General features: G+C 42.6%; 1 protein-coding gene across 9 annotated transcripts in view; it reads right to left on the reverse strand.

Moving 5' to 3' along the window:
• Nucleotides 1–12,937, reverse strand: part of TRRAP (transformation/transcription domain associated protein) — a 166,116-nt gene extending 153,179 nt beyond the window's left edge. For all 9 annotated transcript variants that reach the window (XM_077918588.1, XM_077918587.1, XM_077918586.1 and 6 more), the window contains exons 1-12: nucleotides 12,785–12,937; nucleotides 8,997–9,163; nucleotides 8,159–8,208; nucleotides 7,157–7,267; nucleotides 6,833–6,937; nucleotides 5,508–5,591; nucleotides 3,567–3,623; nucleotides 2,639–2,764; nucleotides 1,581–1,658; nucleotides 1,257–1,345; nucleotides 1,003–1,099; nucleotides 241–379 (exon numbers count right to left, since the gene is read on the reverse strand). In XM_077918588.1, coding sequence (XP_077774714.1) covers nucleotides 241–379; nucleotides 1,003–1,099; nucleotides 1,257–1,345; nucleotides 1,581–1,658; nucleotides 2,639–2,764; nucleotides 3,567–3,623; nucleotides 5,508–5,591; nucleotides 6,833–6,937; nucleotides 7,157–7,267; nucleotides 8,159–8,208; nucleotides 8,997–9,096 — 1,036 coding nt within the window. In that variant the 5' untranslated portion in view covers nucleotides 9,097–9,163; nucleotides 12,785–12,937. The remainder of the gene's footprint in view (nucleotides 1–240; nucleotides 380–1,002; nucleotides 1,100–1,256; nucleotides 1,346–1,580; nucleotides 1,659–2,638; nucleotides 2,765–3,566; nucleotides 3,624–5,507; nucleotides 5,592–6,832; nucleotides 6,938–7,156; nucleotides 7,268–8,158; nucleotides 8,209–8,996; nucleotides 9,164–12,784) is intronic.
• Nucleotides 12,938–17,746: the final 4,809 nt, after the last annotated feature.

Here is a 17,746-nt window from a genome sequence, read left to right on the forward strand (position 1 = left end):
GGTTCCAGTTCATAGGCATGGCTGATTTTCTATCCACTTCACGCCAAGTGAAGCGAACTCAAACCAGCTCTGAAACTGCTGTGCTAATTGCACCCACTTGACTCTGGCAGCAATCATAAAGCAACCTTAACAAGAGAGGACTCATAACACTGAGAACACAGAACCATACCTTGTGACCCACCTCTCACCATTTGCCCACCAACATATTCCAACTATTTAAAATATGCAAAAGGGACATACGGCTCCTCAGGTCCGTGGTCAGAATATGCTTGGCTGCGATGAGAAGCTCCTTTCTCAGGTGAGCTGTTTCTGCAGGACAGTTTGACAGCAACTGCAACATGCCTTTCACCATCTGCTGAGAATACTTGGCCACCAATTCCTGATGAAAGTAAAAATATAGATGCATATATTCCAGCTATATTTATGGCATATATAGGTTAAAATCTCAACCCTGGTAGAGGCATCAATAAGGCTTACTTCCCACTGTGTATACAGAGGCCCCATCTACAGAGGTGGTGGAATGGTTGTATTAAGCAGAGATGGGGATAGGAATCCAAACAAAAAACACAAACAAAAACCAAAATTGGGGAGTGGGTGAGAAGGAAAGTAAGGAGAGGGAATTCCCGCTTTCTTCTACCTCCTATGAATCCTCAGAAATCCCCAGTTATATGGCTTTGTGGAGAATCATTAGTCCTCCATGTGCGGCTGAACAAAAACTCCCATAATCCCCGGCCGTTGGCCATGCTTACTAGGGCTGATGGGACTTGTAGTTCAGTAAAGTTTTCCCCACCCCCTGTGTTATACAAAAACATTGTTTTACACATACTTTTTGGGTGGGGTTTCAAAAGTGTTTCACTTTCACATGGAGTTTAAAGGTTTCTTATTTTGTTCTCTTTTGATACAGCCTATCCACCCATCGAAAAAAGTTCTGTTAACTAGTGGAACGCATGACTCTCTGCCTCCACTGTCCAAGAATGCTCAAACCTCTCGAATGTAACTTACCTGATAAATTCTTATTATGTAGGCCAAGAACGACAACGTTTTTATCTGTGCAGCAATGAAGTCAGCATACAGTTCCTTGTTGTAAAGTTTATGCTGCCTGAAAATTGAACGTCAAACAGTGATTTAGTCTTGCCTTTCCTTTTTTAAAAAAAGTTACCTCATGAATGGTGCTTCTTTCTTTAAAGCTTAAACATTACCATTTACATGGCTAATGTAAAAAGGCTTCGCCAGGAGATTTTCTTATGTAACCTTACCTTGCTTGTGTGGACACCTGAATAATAATTGTATTCATGATCAAGGGTACAAATTCAGCCACCACGTTATGGATGTTCAGTTTGTACAGCTAAAGAAAGAAAAGAAAACAATGTGTGATGAAAGATATATGGTTGTTGCTTACAAGGCGGTTTTCGAACAAACCTGCAACCCAAATAAGTTCGCAGCTTGATGCCCCAAAAGTTACAGCCGCCCTCCATTCATATGCCAGATAAGGGGAGAGGAAAGCACTAAAGTATGGCTAGAAGACAGGGCAGAAATTTAGACACAAGCAAGTTATTTATATGAAGCGTTCCAGTACTCACCTGATACATAAGGACAACAATAATGGGCAGCTCAGCTAACACCTTCAAGGAGAGAGAGCCTCGAGGAATTATTGAATGCTAGGGAAAAAACAGAAGCAAAGGGCAAACATTTCCACAAAATGTCTCTTTTAAAATGGGATTTTTAAAAATTAAAAGCTGTTAGCATGAAACACAGTTTGACATCTGCTTTCCTGGATCTATTTGTTTCAATATAGCTTGCAAGTTTTAACCAACATGTTTTTTTTTCTTTCTCAAGCTCCAACTTGGTCCACGTGACCCTGTTGAAGACCCGACAAACAGCTTAATGATGCTGGGCAAGCGGAGGATGCAGAGAACAACATCCTTCAGATGAAAGAGCAGCATCAGACTGTTGGCTGTCACTCCCAATGGGAAATAGAAGGCAAGGCGGGGAGTAAGAATGAAGGAAGACAAGGGGAAAGGCAGAGCAGAGAGACATGAAGCAGCACAAAGGAAGAGACAGAAGGGAAGAGGATAAACTATGAAGGAAAGTAGGGCTGCCATAAAGAGCGTGCCTGGCCAGGGCAACGGAGTAGGGAGGGATCTGAGGCACCAGAGATAGCTTGGTAAGTGAGAGCATGGTGCTGATAATGCCAAGGTCGGACGTTCAATCCCCATAAGGGACAGCTGAATATTCCTGCATTGCAGGGGGCTGGACCAGATGATCCTCAGGGTCCCTTCCAACTCTATGATTCTAGGAGGGCTCACAACCCCCATGGGAAGTCAGTGAAAGAGAAAGGAGAGGCAGAAAGGACAGAAACCGATGCTGTATAGGGGAGTGAGACACTGAATGGGTCAGAAATGCTAAATAAATAAAAACAAAAAGAGTGGTGTCCAGTGATGAAAAGAGATAACCAAACTCCACCAGGTGGCAGACAGGAGGTGACATATATTTATTGCTTATAGATGTATTGCTCAGGTGGGGCTCTCCGCAGTCTCCCATCTTGGCACCGCCAAGGTTCATATTCACTTCATGCCAACGCAGATGCACCGTAAACCACAGGGTTCTATTACAAGCTGCAGTCATGTATTATACATACCGTTCTCGTTTCGCTGTCGTCCCGTTCTGGATTTACTTTCACTACGATCGTCGTGATCATACCCACCATTTCTGGAGTAGGAACAGTGTTGTCGGGGATAACCTGAGGATTCTCAAAGTAGCGATTCTACGGCAAGAAGCAAAGAGATTTTGAAGCATTAACAATAGCTGCAGATCTCGCTGACTTCACAAGGGCTGATAAGCTTACAGAGGTGAATCGTGGTTAAAGCAGGGGAAAGCCACTTCTACCAGACTCCGTGGTTGCTGAGGGATGGGGTGGGAGGAAAGGAGGAAGAAGAGCGACTGCTTTGGCAATGAGCTCTGACAACAGGCAACTTTGGCAAAACTCATCGTTGATAATTAATACAGAACTGTGAATATCATACTAAGAATAGTTCAATAAGCTATTAGCTATCTCTGGATACAATTAGCACATGATTATACTGCTGCAATAATAGGGACTGCTGATCGTCTATGATTAATTGTTTTCTCCCAACATCTTTTCTTATAATATGGCATTTACAAAGCCCACACCAAGTGTTTCAGCATCCCTCTCAATATACATTCAGGGCTATTGCAATCCTATCTTTCTACTACAGCCCCTTGCATGTACCAAAAGGTACTTTGAACACATGAAAGCACTATACAAAAAGGTGGTATAAAGGTTGTTGTTGTTGTTGCTGCTGCTGCTGCTGCTGCTGTTATCATCCCGGCCTTTGAATCTCCAAGTGAATCCTGACAAGATCTTATGGAGCTGGTGGCTGGGTGATTACCAGACCCGCAAGTTCCTGCCAATTTTGCGAGGCAAAATAATAATAATCAAAAGTCTTCCAGAAGGCATAAAGGAAAGACACCAAGTTGGGGTATTTTATCCATGATGGGTCAAAAATGTGGATTTCAGAAGTCGGGAAAAAATAATTAAGACCTACCACTACTTTTGGAAGCTCCTTGTAAATCTGTTTCACAAAATCCAAAAAATGATGTATCTGTGGAAAGGGAGAGAAAAAAAGGATGAGTCTATGTTCTAAAAAACTTTTTTTAAGCCATTCTATTTCTAGGTATTCACACTGAACAACTTTAAAAGCAAAGGAAATGAATTGGGCAGGTTCTAAGTAACTAGTTTTAGGGCATCCAATGATTTAGCATGCCCAGTAGGATTACCACTCTCTTGCCAACTTACACCGATACAACAGTATTCATGGATATGTAGGATGGAGCTGTTTAAGAAACTCACACCCAAGTCCCTTGGGGATGCAGAACCCATTGCTCAATTATTTTATACATTGGCCATGCCTAAGTTTAATTTGAGAACTTAGAATTCCAACAAGTGATCTGAATTGTCTCTATTCTAATGCACAGTATGGGAAACAAGCAAGATGAATTTGAGCCCTTAATGCAGGATGGCAAATATGACCTAATAGGCATTACTGAAACCTGGTGGGAGGAGACTTATAAATGGAAAGAAGAATTAGAGGGGTATAACCTGCTCAAAAGGAACAGACCACCAGTAAGGGTGGATAAGAGGAGATATGATAGCCATCTTCAAATATCTAAAGGGCTGTCACATGGAAGATGGAGCAATCTTGCTTTCTCCTGCTCTGGAGGATAGGACTCAATCCAATAGGTTCAAATTACAAGAAAGGAAGAACTTTCTGAGAGTAAGAGCTGTTCGACAGTGGAACAGACTCCCTTGGAAGGTGGTGGATTCCCCTTCATTGGAGGTTTTTAAGCAGAGCTGAGATGGCCATCTGTCATGGATGCTTTAGTTGAGACTCCTGCATAGCAGGCTGTTGGACTTGAAGGCTCTCAGGGTCCCTTCCAACTTAACAATTCTGTGATTCTATATGTTCTCCCACTTGCAGCCTCAAATGGTAGTTAAGATTCAGAGTTATCCCCTTCGTAACAGCCTTAATTGTAAATGCTTGGAACAAGCCAGTTTTTGAATATTTATTTCCTCCCCAAGTAGCACCTCCCTTTGCCCCATTCCGCACTGTTTAGGAGCACCCACCACCACCCACCCACCCCACTGAGTTAAGAGAGAGCCTGGGCACCATGTAGAGCATCACCTAATGGACCTGGTCCATTATACATTCAATAACAAAGGCACGTTCACCAGGTAGATCGAGATCTACCACCAGTAGATCACTGGACGTCTGCAGGTGATCACTGGCTGCCCCCAAAGAAGCTCAACAACTTTGACCTGAACCCCAGAAAAGGGGGTAGATCACTGCCAGTTTTCAACTCTGCGAGTAGATCACAGTCTCTTGGGAGCTGGCCACCCCTGCTGAATAACACACACCCCAACACTCCAGAGAGGCAGAGTGGAGCATAGGTAAAAGGAAAGGACAAGACCCTTCCTTATATGAACTGAACAGCACAATCCTTTATACATCTACTGAGAAACAAGTCCCAATGAGTTCAATAGGGCTTCTTACTGAGTACACGATTGCAGCCTAAGTTTTCTCATCCAATAAGATAGTGTGTACTGTAATAGTAAAACAGCAAACAAATGATTCCTTTACAAGTATTCTAATAATTTATGAAATATATCCATAAAATCCACAACTATATGCACTTTTTCTCATAACTTGAAGCTTAAGTCCTTAATTACAATATTCTAAGGTTTCTGAAACCTCCCAGAGATTTCATAAGGAGATGGAAGCACTGGTACAATTCTTTTCCATTGCATTTTCAATTATTATTAGATTATGTTTCTAATATGACAAAGCACAGAATCATAGAACTGTAGAAATGGAAAGGACACCAAGGTTCATCTAGTCCAACCTTCTGCAATGCAAAATCACAAATCAAACATATCCAAGTAGTAATACAAAAATAAAACTTTAATAGTACAGGAGAAAGTAATTTACCTCTTGTGTGATTGGTGGCCGGAACTGCTTGTGCAATTCAATGATTATCCTCAAACAAATAAGTACATTTTCTTCATTTTCAGTCTAAGTGTAGGGGGAAAGAGAACAGATTTATTATTTCATGACTGAATTCCTGAACTTTTAAAATAATGTTACAGTTGTCATAGTTTCTGAATTATTCAGAAAAGTGTATTTGCTTCTGTGAAACAGTAATTCCTTAAAAATAATCTTTATTGTCATTTTGTTATGAGAGAAGAAGCCCAAGGTACATAGAGACTTTTCACAAATTACATGAAAATGTTATATAGATGGTATCTAACACATAGCAGATTGCCAAAAACGCATAAATCAAAATCGAATTAAGTGTTGGAAATGCAAAGAAAAAGAAGGTACTTTTTATCATATGTGGTGGTCTTGTAGTAAAGTTAAAACTTACTAGGAAATGATATATAATGAACTGGAAAAGATGTTCAAGGTAACATTTGTAATATAAAAAAGAAGAAGAAGAAGAAGAAGCTTTTCTCTTGGGAATTATAGGTGTAGAACTACCCAAACAGTACAGAAATTTATTTATGTATAAAAGAAGGGAAATGGTTTATTGAATATTTACAAACAAATTGTAAACAGATAAAGACACTGGCAGAATTACTGTAATAACCTGCAGTTTCAAAAGGACATATAATCAAAATAGATGAATAAAAGATTAAGTTGTTAATTTAGAATATGCAGGAAATGATAAAATAAATTTAAGGAACTGCAGAAAGAGGAGGAAGGAAGTCGAGGTTTTAAATGTTAGAACTATTGTTAAACTATTGAAATGTATATAAACAAAAAACTATAAATAAAATTTTAAAAAATAGAGACTTTTTACAACAATGGGGACAACAATAAAACATAATAAATTAGGAGAGGAGGAGGGGAAAACCAGGATGTAGCAAAAACATGCAATGCAGCTTTACACAGCGATCATATAGAGGAATAAGAAAGTAGGTTAATCTTCTACAAAACCTCTCCACACAAGTAACCTGGAAAATTGGAGGTTTGGTGCATTTTGCATCTCAGTTGACAAATGATTTTTTTTTAATGCCACATAAAATGAAAACGGTCTATTTTTTTACTTGCCCCTAAGGGCTCTCATTCGCTGCATTGTGTCTCATATACAAGCAGATTGGAATAACAGAACAACACATGACATTTAAATAGTACTCCATCACTTCTAGTTATCTTTCCAGTTATGAAGTTTCAAAGGTAGCTAAATCCACAACCGGACTAATTCTTTAAAAAAAAAAAAATGCTGCCAAGATTGTATTTTTAAAGTACAGTACCTCTAAAAATCTGAACATCACAGATAAGATATTTTTGGTGTGAGGTCGAAGATGTTCATTTGTTGGTATTCTATGGATTATTTCCAGAACTAATTTTCTCAGTTGCTGGGGAGAGATAAAAGAAGAAGGGTCATCAAATCAAAATGTATAACTCAATGAAAAGTCATATGGTAAAGCCCTAACAGCTTGAGGAACACATTCAAGAAAAACACACAGATAAAATCCCATTATGCATAAATAATAAAGCTTCCTTCTGTTTTTTTCAAAAGGACTCATTGAAAGACAAAGCCGGAGAGAAAGAGAAGAGTTCATTTCAAAATATACCTGTGCTGGCTTTTCCTGCAGAAACTGAACCTCTCCGTCCTGGAGAAAAGTAAGGAAGCGAGGAATGATGTGTTCCAGGAATGTGGAATACTGCTGGGATGACGTCACATTCTAGTAGGAGAAAGCAATGTTTTAAGGATCTTTATTTCAAACATGTACACAATGTGGAATTAAGTACTTTAGTGAAAGCATGGCAGTCAAAGGTTTCATAGCCAACCACTTCAAGCTGCTGCAGCTACTAAAACAAAACAAGCCAAAAATTCTTCAAGCTGCTATTTCGCTCGTTTTGAGGATAATGCATACAAATTGCCAAGCTAGAATAGAGGGCTGTGCAAACGGCCAAGAAACTTGCAATCCCATTGCCTCCTTCCCAATACTTGAACTTTAGTGTGTTTCAGCAAGCCCACAAAAGTTAGTAACCTGCTCCCCTTACAAAAGAAAATTTGCTAGGATACTTGTCATTTGCCTTGCAATGCTGGCTGCAAAAAAACAGAAGCCCCCACCACTGTGGCCAGCTTAGAAACGCAGATTACTGGCCTCTTAGCAGAATAGTTTTTTAAAAACAAAAACAAAACCTACCAAGCAGGATAGCAGTGGAATGATGGAGGGATCCACCCCTTCTCCACCAGTTCACTGTGGTTCTGGGTTGGTTAAGGAGGAAGAAATTTTCCTTCCTCTGTGGCCAGCACAGAAACCAAGCAGACTGCTGAAGGAGAGCTGGAACTATCTGTCCCTCCTCCACCAGATCAAAACTCACCTGTATGGTATACCTGGTAGGCTATGGCTCACAGCAAACGTGTTATACTCAAGGCTGGCTTGATTTGTATCTCTGCACCAAGCCTAAGTAGATTTGGGGGCGTGGGACAATTTTAACTGTCCTGATCAGATTTCAGTTGGGTGGGTCTCTAGTAGAGAAGCCACCTTACATAATTATTGTTTGAAATCTCTCCACAAAGGTCTACAATGTTTAGATCAGTACGACAGCGATCTGATTTTCGTTACCTCAAAGTTTTCGCTGACTTCTTGCATCATCTTCAGCTTTGTTTCATCAGCTACAAATCAAGAATATAATAATAAAAAGGGGGGGGGGTTAAACGACATGTTTGACAGATATTGAAGAAATGCTCTTTGACCGCACTCCAAGAAGCAGTCAGATCTTATCAGTTTAGCTCTCATGACCCAAATTTTGAATTCCACAAATCACAACTCTCACTCAAACACACCTGCACTCATCCATCTCCACGCAGTCACACACAATGTTACTTTTTCAGGGTTCAAGAAAATATTTTTCATCATTTTGCTTCTTCATTAAAGCAAAGCTTAAGGTGACCGTGGAGTTTACTGAACCATGGCCCGGTGCAGACACAACTCTGGCTCACTCCAATTCCTGATTTCTTGGTCAGGAACCAACCTCAGGCCCATATTCCCTTCACTCTCCAAAACAATTTCCTTTTTTCCCTGAGGACCTTAATCACAGTCTAGCATTCACTCTACAGCAATGCTACTACCTAAAGTGAATGCTAACCAGGTTCACTCTTCACCCAAGGTTTGCAAACCCACTTCAAACTTAAGACTTTACACTGCGGTAAAGATGGGGACTCCTGCTAGCATCAAGAATGCTCAGGATTGGTACAGATAAAATTCAAAATCATGCTTAAGGCCAATAAGAATTCACATATGACAGGAAAGATGAAGGTTGAGGACATTCCCAAATTTAGGTTCTGATTTGCGGGCTGCAATTTGCAAGAGCCAGTGATACACCTGCACTAGGCCAGTGTGAATAACTCGTCTAGCAGATGAAGCAAAAATAGAAGAAAAAACCTGAAAATACCAAACTTACGTGTATTGACATCCGTTAGAGCTGCCACAAACTGGAGGTATTTTTTCATTAAAGTGGTTTGGTCAACCACAGTGGGTCCTTGCGTTGAAACAAATGCCATTTTCCCCTCGTTTGAATGTAAGTTATCACTTACAAAGAAGAGTTAAAGACCTCAAGGATCACTCAGCCTGTTAAAAACAAAATGCAAGGCTACTTTAACAAACAATAATAATAATTTAGACCCCACCCATCTGGCTGGGTATCCCCAGCTACTCTGGGCAGCTTCCAACAAAATATAAAAAATAATAAAATGCCACAAACATTAAAAACTTCCCAATACAGGGCCGCCTTCAGATGTCTTCTAAAAGTTTTGTAAATCTTTATCTCCTTGGCATATGATGGGAGGGTGTTCCACAGAGAGGGTGCTACCACCGAGGAGGTCCTCAAGAGGTGGACCTCAGTGTCCAGGCTGAAAGATGGGGGTGGAGACGCTTCATCAGGTATACTGAAGCTCATTCAGCTATACTGAAGCCCGGTGTCAACTCACGCATAGTGGGATACCAGGATCACCCCAACCATCCACATAGGATGCTTCAATTGCCCTTCATGCATTGAATTTCACCTTTGCATAAGGAACAGCTCACCTAGGTCCACACATGAGCAGGCCTCTGGCACACTATCTATATAACTCAATTTTTGCCGTATAAGGACCCAAAGCTCCCACTGCTGCATTTTGCAACCAACTGAAATGTCCAAACACTTTTCAAAGACAACCAACCCCACACACTGCAGTAATCTAACCTGGATGTGACCATGGCATGTTGAACAGTAGTCAGATTGCATTCTCTAAAGAAGGATGCAAACTATGTTCCTAAGAAGGTACTCCAAGCCTATGCACAGTGACTCAGGTGTAAGAACCACTGTAGAAATTGGACTGACTTCTAAGCTAACATGCTTAGGATCCAGATGTAAAAGTGCCTTTTCTGTACTTTTCTGAGAGTAAGCAGTAGCCAAAATGTGACTGCAGAACAGACTGACGTAATGGCATTATACTTCCTGTGCTTCAACTTATGGAGGGAGAAACAGAATTACCTTAAAATGAGCTAATGTTTTCCTTCCTTGCATGTGTGACACTGAAATAATTATTTGGGGACTGAAATGAATTCTGCCCACTCTGTTGTCAAATACGACTGACAAAAGTTTTGAAGGTGGGGCATATGTGCATCTGAATAAGATGTTTTAATTTTCCTCTCAAAATATTTGTTATATAAATTATTATTTATATCAAAAACTCCTATCCCAGTTCTCTCTTCCCAAAAGAAGTTGCTTGAAGCAGCTTTGGAGAGATAAAAAGAAGCACAAAAATAGCAATGATCAATTATTTAAAAACACCATCACCGGCCTAAAAACAGGAGCAAAGGAATAAAGACACAAAAAGCCAAAACTAATAATAAACATATCAAATTAAGCAACAACAAAAGCAAAGGCTTGTTTGCAAGGAAATGACTTCACTTTGCCATATATTTATTTTGTAGGCATTTCAGTGCAGTAGTTGGAAGTCCTTCATTAATCATTCTTAGGGCTACAGTGTTTGGCCAGACAAGACGGTCAGCCAACATGACGCCCTCCAGGTGCTGTGAACTACAACTCCCATCATCCTTAACCAAGTAATGGCTAGTGGTCAAGGATTATGGAAGTTGTAATGTCTGGAGGGCACTTGGTTGAGAAAGGCTGCTTTAAAAACACACAGGCTTAGACCCAGGAACACACAAGTGCCACAAAGGATGCCCACCTCTGTTCTAAAGTGCTTGCTATGGTGCATTTGTGTATCATCTCTAGAACTAAAGCCAGTGGGATTCTTTACTTGAAAACTAATTACACTTAGTAACATTTCCATCCAATTGCTCAATCAATGTTTATTTAATTAGGTGACAGGGTAATCATTCTATATAAAATATATTAAGGCTGTAGCCAATGTTAGTCCTACTCAGAATCAATCCACTGAAATTGATGGATATGACTAACTTGAGTCCATTAATTTCAGGTGTGTACACTGAGTAGAACTTCACTGGGTACAACCCATCATGCAAAATATTGGAGCTAAACCAGTTGTTGTTGTTGTTAAAAACCTACTGGAAAACTTGTAATGGTTCAATTCCCCAATTTCAGTCATTGGCCATAACACAACCTGGGCAAACATGTGATGTTTTCACTTGGTAACAGTTCACATGCACTAAAATAGCTGGGTTTCAAAGAATACACAGTAGCATGGGAGCATGACTGCAACCGCTGTTGTTCATGCAGGAGAAATCCTGCCATTTAAACAAATACGTTTCAGCAATGGGCCAACTTTTTGCCACTGAAATTTATACACTGAAATTCAAAAAGTAACATGTCTGGTCTAAGGCAAGCCTTAGTGCTGTAAGGATAAAGAGAGAAAGAGACATCCCCTGTTTGCCAGGATACAAATTTTGACAAGTAAAGATATAAATGCTTCCTCTCTCCTGCTCCGTTCCAATTCAACATGAGATCTTATGTTGAAGGGTGGTATATAAACAAATAAACCCCTTCCACATGAAAGCTTGCCTCTGTTTTGGACTGTTTGCCATGCCTCTCATCCAAACAGACCCCCTGCCCATATACAATCTACAAAACCTCCACTGTCAGAGGCAGTATGCCTCTAAGAATCAGTTGATGGAAATGGCAGGATGGTAAAAGTGCTGTCAAAAGAGCCCGACCTGATCCAGCAGAGCTCTTCTTATGTTCTTAGTCCCCCTAAACTGCTCTCACTTCACTTCTCCAAAGGAGCAACCCATCTCCCCTCCCATTCTGCCTCAGGCTAAAAACTTTCTTAGAATCACAGTTGGAAGGGACCCCAGGGGTTATCCAGTACAATCCTCTGCAATGCAGGAATCTCAACTAGATCATACCTGCAGAATCTTAGAACCACAATGTGCCAGGTCTTAAAAGGAAGCACAGCTGGTTGGACTTCCTTGGACTCCCAGGTGAGCATGCATGGTTCTACCACGCGCGCACACACACACACACACACACACACCATCAGCACGCGCACACGTACAAACCCACAATTTATCCACACAACAACCCTGTAAGAAAGTTAGGCACAGCAGTACACACGTGAACCCGGATCTTCACCATTTTAGTTGAAGCTATGGAACTGGCTCCCACAGGAGGCAGTGACGGCCACCAAGTCTGCTACGCCGGACCCTTCCCTCCTTACCCCCACCCCGTTCTCCTTTCACGTAAGACGCACGTACTACGTCATCTGCACAACAACCCCCCTGTGAAGTAGTTTAGGCCGAGTGGCGGCGGGTCACGGGCAAGCGGGGATTCGAACTCGGAGCACCTCGGCGCTCAGTCCCTCAACTTCCTGCCCCCCCCCGTGAGGACTCCATCTCCCATCAGCCTTAGCCGGCGTGGCCAGCGGCGAGGCATGCTGGGAGCTGTAGTCCAGCAGCCACCCAGAAGGCGGGAGCGCAGGTGAGGGAAAAGCCGCTCTAACCACTACGAGGCGTCAGGGGCCCCTCAGCGCCTTCTGCTGACTCCTCCCCCTCGCAGGCCACGCGCGCAGCGGCGGACCAATCCCCGGCGCCCGTGCGCTCGGCCCCGCCCCTTTCTTCCCTCCACAGCAGAAACTCCGCCTCCTCCGGCCTCCCTCAGAAGCTCCGCAGCCACGCCCACTTTCCCCTCAGAACGGGAGGGGGACTCGCCTCGCCCTCCTTTCTTGTCCCCCCTCCCCTTTCCCCTCGCCCCGTTTCCCCTCCGTTTCCCCCCCACTTTACCCTCACCAGTCCAGGCCGCGCCGGCTCCTTCATGCCTTCCTTTGTTGCCTCCGCACAGCAGCTGTGGCCGGAGCAGCGACGGCGGCACCAGCGGCGCATGGGCGCCTCTCCTCGCCCGCCTGCCAGCCTCCCCCTGCTGCTTGCCCACCCCAAAGCGGAAGCACACCAAGCGCCACTTCCGGCTCGCTCTCCTCTCTATAGAGATACGAAAGAAACAGAGCGAAGCGCTCCTATCACTTCCGGCCTCCCGTCGAAAAACTGGCTTTCCGCTCTCTCAGGGCAAAAGGAATGTCAGGAAAAGGGGCGGGGTTCATCAATGAGCGGCTGAGAGCCAGAGCGGCGCCGCTTCACGCCATAAAGATTCGGAGCCTTCAATTGTTCACCGGAAGTTTAGGTTGCATGGTCACTCTACTGTTGTTGTTGTTGTTTAGTCGTTTAGTCGTGTCCGACTCTTCGTGACCCCATGGACCAGAGCACGCCAGGCACTCCTGTCTTCCACTGCCTCCAGCAGTTTGGTCAAACTCATGCTGGTAACCTCGAAAACACTATCCAACCATCCCGTCCTCTGTCGCCCCCTTCTCCTTGTGCCCTCCATCTTTCCCAGCATCAGTGTCTTCTCCAGGGAGTCTTCTCTTCTCATGAGGTGGCCAAAGTCTTGGAGCCTCAGCTTCACGATCTGTCCTTCCAGTGAGCACTCAGGTCTGATTTCCTTAAGAATGGATGCATTTGATCTTCTTGCCGTCCATGGGACTCTCAAGAGTCTTCTCCAGCACCATAATTCAAAAGCATCAATTCTTCGGCGATCAGCCTTCTTTATGGTCCAGCTCTCACTTCCATACATCACTACTGGGAAGACCATGGCTTTAACTATACGGACCTTTGTTGGCAAGGTGACATCTCTACTTCTCAAGTTGCTGTCTAGGCCTGTCATTGCCCTTCTCCCAAGAAGCAGGCGTCTTTTAATTTCGTGGCTGCTGTCACCATCTGCAGTGATCATGGAGCCCAAGAAAGTAAAATCTCTCACTGCCTCCATTTCTTCCCCTTCTATTTGCCAGGAGGTGATGGGACCAGTGGCCATGATCTTCGTTTTTTTGATATTGAGCTTCAGACCATATTTTGCGCTCTCCTCTTTCACCCTCATTAAAAGGTTCTTTAATTCCTCCTCACTTTCTGTCATCAAGGTTGTGTCATCTGCATATCTGAGGTTGTTGATATTTCTTCCGGCAATCTTAATTCCAGCTTGGGATTCATCCAGCCCAGCCTTTCGCATGATGTATTCTGCATATAAATTAAATAAGCAGGGAGACAAAATACAGCCTTGTCGTACTCCTTTCCCAATTTTGAACCAATCAGTTGTTCCATATCCAGTTCTAACTGTAGCTTCTTGTCCCACATAGAGATTTCTCAGGAGACAGATGAGGTGATCAGGCACTCCCATTTCTTTAAGAACTTGCCATAGTTTGCTGTGGTCGACACAGTCAAAGGCTTTTGCATAGTCAATGAAGCAGAAGTAGATGTCTTTCTGGAACTCTCTAGCTTTCTCCATAATCCAGCGCATGTTTGCAATTTGGTCTCTGGTTCCTCTGCCTCTTCTAAATCCAGCTTGCACTTCTGGGAGTTCTCGATCCACATACTGCTTGAGCCTTCCTTGTAGAATTTTAAGCATAACCTTGCTAGCGTGTGAAATGAGTGCAATTGTGCGGTAGTTGGAGCATTCTTTGGCACTGCCCTTCTTTGGGATTGGGATGTAGACTGATCTTCTCCAATCTTCTGGCCACTGCTGAGTTTTCCAAATTTGCTGGCATATTGAGTGTAGCACCTTAACAGCATCATCTTTTAAAATTTTAAATAGTTCAGCTGGAATACCATCACTTCCACTGGCCTTGTTATTTGCAGTGCTTTCTAAGGCCCATTTGACTTCACTTTCCAGGATGTCTGGCTCAAGGTCAGCAACCACACTGCCTGGGGTGTACGAGGCATCCATTTCTTTCTGGTATAGTTCCTCTGTGTATTCTTGCCACCTCTTCTTGATGTCTTCTGCTTCTGTTAGGTCCTTTCCACTTTTGTCTTTTATTATGGTAATCTTTGTACGAAATGTTCCTTTCATATCTCCAATTTTCTTGAACAGATCTCTGGTTCTTCCCATTCTGTTGTTTTCCTCTATTTGTTTGCATTGCTCGTTTAAGAAGGCCTTCTTGTCTCTCCTTGCTGTTCTTTGGAAATCTGCATTCAATTTCCTGTATCTTTCACTATCTCCCTCGCATTTTGCTTGCCTTCTCTCCTCCGCTATTTGTAAGGCCTCGTTGGACAGCCACTTTGCTTTCTTGCATTTCCTTTTCATTGGGATGGTTTTCGTTGCTGCCTCCTGTACAATGTTACGAGCCTCCATCCATAGTTCTTCAGGCACTCTGTCCACCAAATCTAAATCCTTAAACCTGTTCGTCACTTCCACTGTGTATTCATAAGGGATTTGACTTAGATTGTATCTTACCGGCCCAGTGGTTTTTCCTACTTTCTTCAGTTTAAGCTTGAATTTTGCTATAAGAAGCTGATGATCTGAGCCACAGTCAGCTCCAGGTCTTGTTTTTGCTGACTGTATAGAGCTTCTCCATCTTTGGCTGCAGAGAATATAATCAATCTGATTTCGATGCTGCCCATCTGGTGATGTCCATGTGTAGAGTCGTCTCTTGTGTTGTTGGAAAAGCGTGTTTGTGATGACCAGCTTGTTCTCTTGACAGAACTCTATTAGCCTTTGCCCTGCTTCGTTTTGATCTCCAAGGCCAAACTTGCCAGTTGTTCCTTTTATCTCTTGATTCCCTACTTTAGCATTCCAGTCCCCTATAATGAGAAGAACATCCTTCTTTGGTGTCACTTCTATAAGGTGTTGTAAGTCTTCATAGAATTGGTCAATTTCAGTTTCTTCAGCACCAGTAGTTGGGGCATAAACTTGGATTACTGTGATGTTAAAAGGTCTGCCTTGGATTCGTATCGAGATCATTCTATCATTTTTGAGATTGCATCCCAGTACAGCTTTCGCCACTCTTTTGTTGACTATGAGGGCCACTCCATTTCTTTTACTGGTTTCTTGCCCACAGTAGTAGATGTGATGGTCATCCGAAATGAATTCGCCCATTCCCGTCCATTTTAGTTCACTGATGCCCAGGATGTCAATATTTATTCTTGCCATCTCATTTTTGACCACCTCCAACTTACCCAGGTTCATGGTTCTTACATTCCAGGTTCCTATGCAATATTTTTCTTTACAGCATTGGACTTTCCTTTCGCTTCCAGGCATATCCGCAACTGAGCGTCCTTTCGGCTTTGGCCCAGCCACTTCATCAGCTCTGGATCTACTTGTACTTGCCCTCCGCTCTTCCCCAGTAGCATGTTGGACGCCTTCCGACCTGAGGGGCTCATCTTCCAGCGTCATAACTTTTATATGCCTGTTGTCTTTGTCCATGGAGTTTTCTTGGCAAGGATACTGGAGTGGCTTGCCGGTTCCTCCTCCAGGTGGATCACGTTTGGTCAAAACTCTCCACTATGACCTGTTCGTCTTGTGTGCCCTGCTCGGCATAGTTCATAGCTTCTCTGAGTTTCTTCAAGCCCCTTCGCCACGGCAAGGCAGTGATCCATGAAGGGGGGTCACTCTACTACTTTTCCTATATTTATGTCCGTCGCTCTTTTAGCCCTTCGTCCACCAATCAGCGCACTGCTGTCTTTTCTCCCCCTCCTCGCTTCCCTGGGCGCGCAGGGCAATCCTATGCAAACAGTGGGGCGCGCAGGGCAATCCTATACTGTATACATCTTTACTGGGAAGTGCTTCTACGTTCAGTAGGGCGTGCTCTGTAATAAGGGTGTGCAAAGTGGTTGTGTAAACCTTATCTTCCTTTTTTCCCTCAATGGTAAGCATCAAAATCATACCTATACATCAATAAACTTAACAACCACAATAAAAATCGCCCCCACCTCTCACCCATGTATTCAACGAAGTACATTAAACAACCATTGTCCATGCCAGTTTTATAGATTGCCAGACAGGAAAGTAATGAAAACAAACCATAATTCCATACAATTTTTGGGAGTCTTGAGTTCCATTTGGAGCTTACATATATTTTCTAAATTTCTCCATTAATGCCACCACTGTCCATACATTTTGTCTCCATATGGAAAGTTGCAACTACCCTCAATTTTTCCAGTTTTGTGCAATCAGTTGTCCGGCTGCCACAAGCAACAATGTTATTAGTTCCTTAATTTTCAAGAAAAGTAAGGCTGCGATCCTAACATCTCTTACTGAGCAGTTAGCCCCATTGAATTCAATATGCCATACTTCTAAGTAGATGTGTATATGATGCCAGCGATACATGGAGAAAGGAAGGGTAGAGATTATAATTCTGCAGTACTATAAATTTTAAAACCATAGAAGCCCAGATGAAATTTCACTATTTTCCTTGAATCAGATCCTTTTAGGCACACCATGCTCAGTCACCCTCAATCTAACACCTGTGATGTGGAGATATTAATATTGACAAGCCTTACAGGGTTGTTGTGTGGATGACTATAAAGTTACTGTATGTGATACTTTCAGCAACCCAGAGCAGGACTGCAAATCTGACTGGCTGGGGCTGATGGGTAGTCCAAAACATCTGTCCTAAAGTATTAGAATATTATTTAACTTTCATATTTAGTCATCATTCATAATTGTATCAAATAAGGTCCTTGTGTGGCAAAATAAATGAAAAAAAAATTCAGAAGAATGCTACAACTTAAAAACCAAAATCAATTAGAAAAGGAATATATATAGGAATGTGATTTTTTTATTTTTGAATGTTTGGTATTTAGTTCATTTCCTAAGGATGCACTGCTAGCAACCTGCATTCTGTTTCATACTGGAAATAAAGATGTGACCTGCAACAAAATGTTGCAGTGTAGCGGAGCAGTTCAGTGTTCTGCTCAGCCAGCCTCTTCCAT

Source organism: Podarcis muralis, chromosome 14 (assembly GCF_964188315.1).
Source record: "Podarcis muralis chromosome 14, rPodMur119.hap1.1, whole genome shotgun sequence".
Lineage (NCBI taxonomy): Eukaryota > Metazoa > Chordata > Lepidosauria > Squamata > Lacertidae > Podarcis > Podarcis muralis.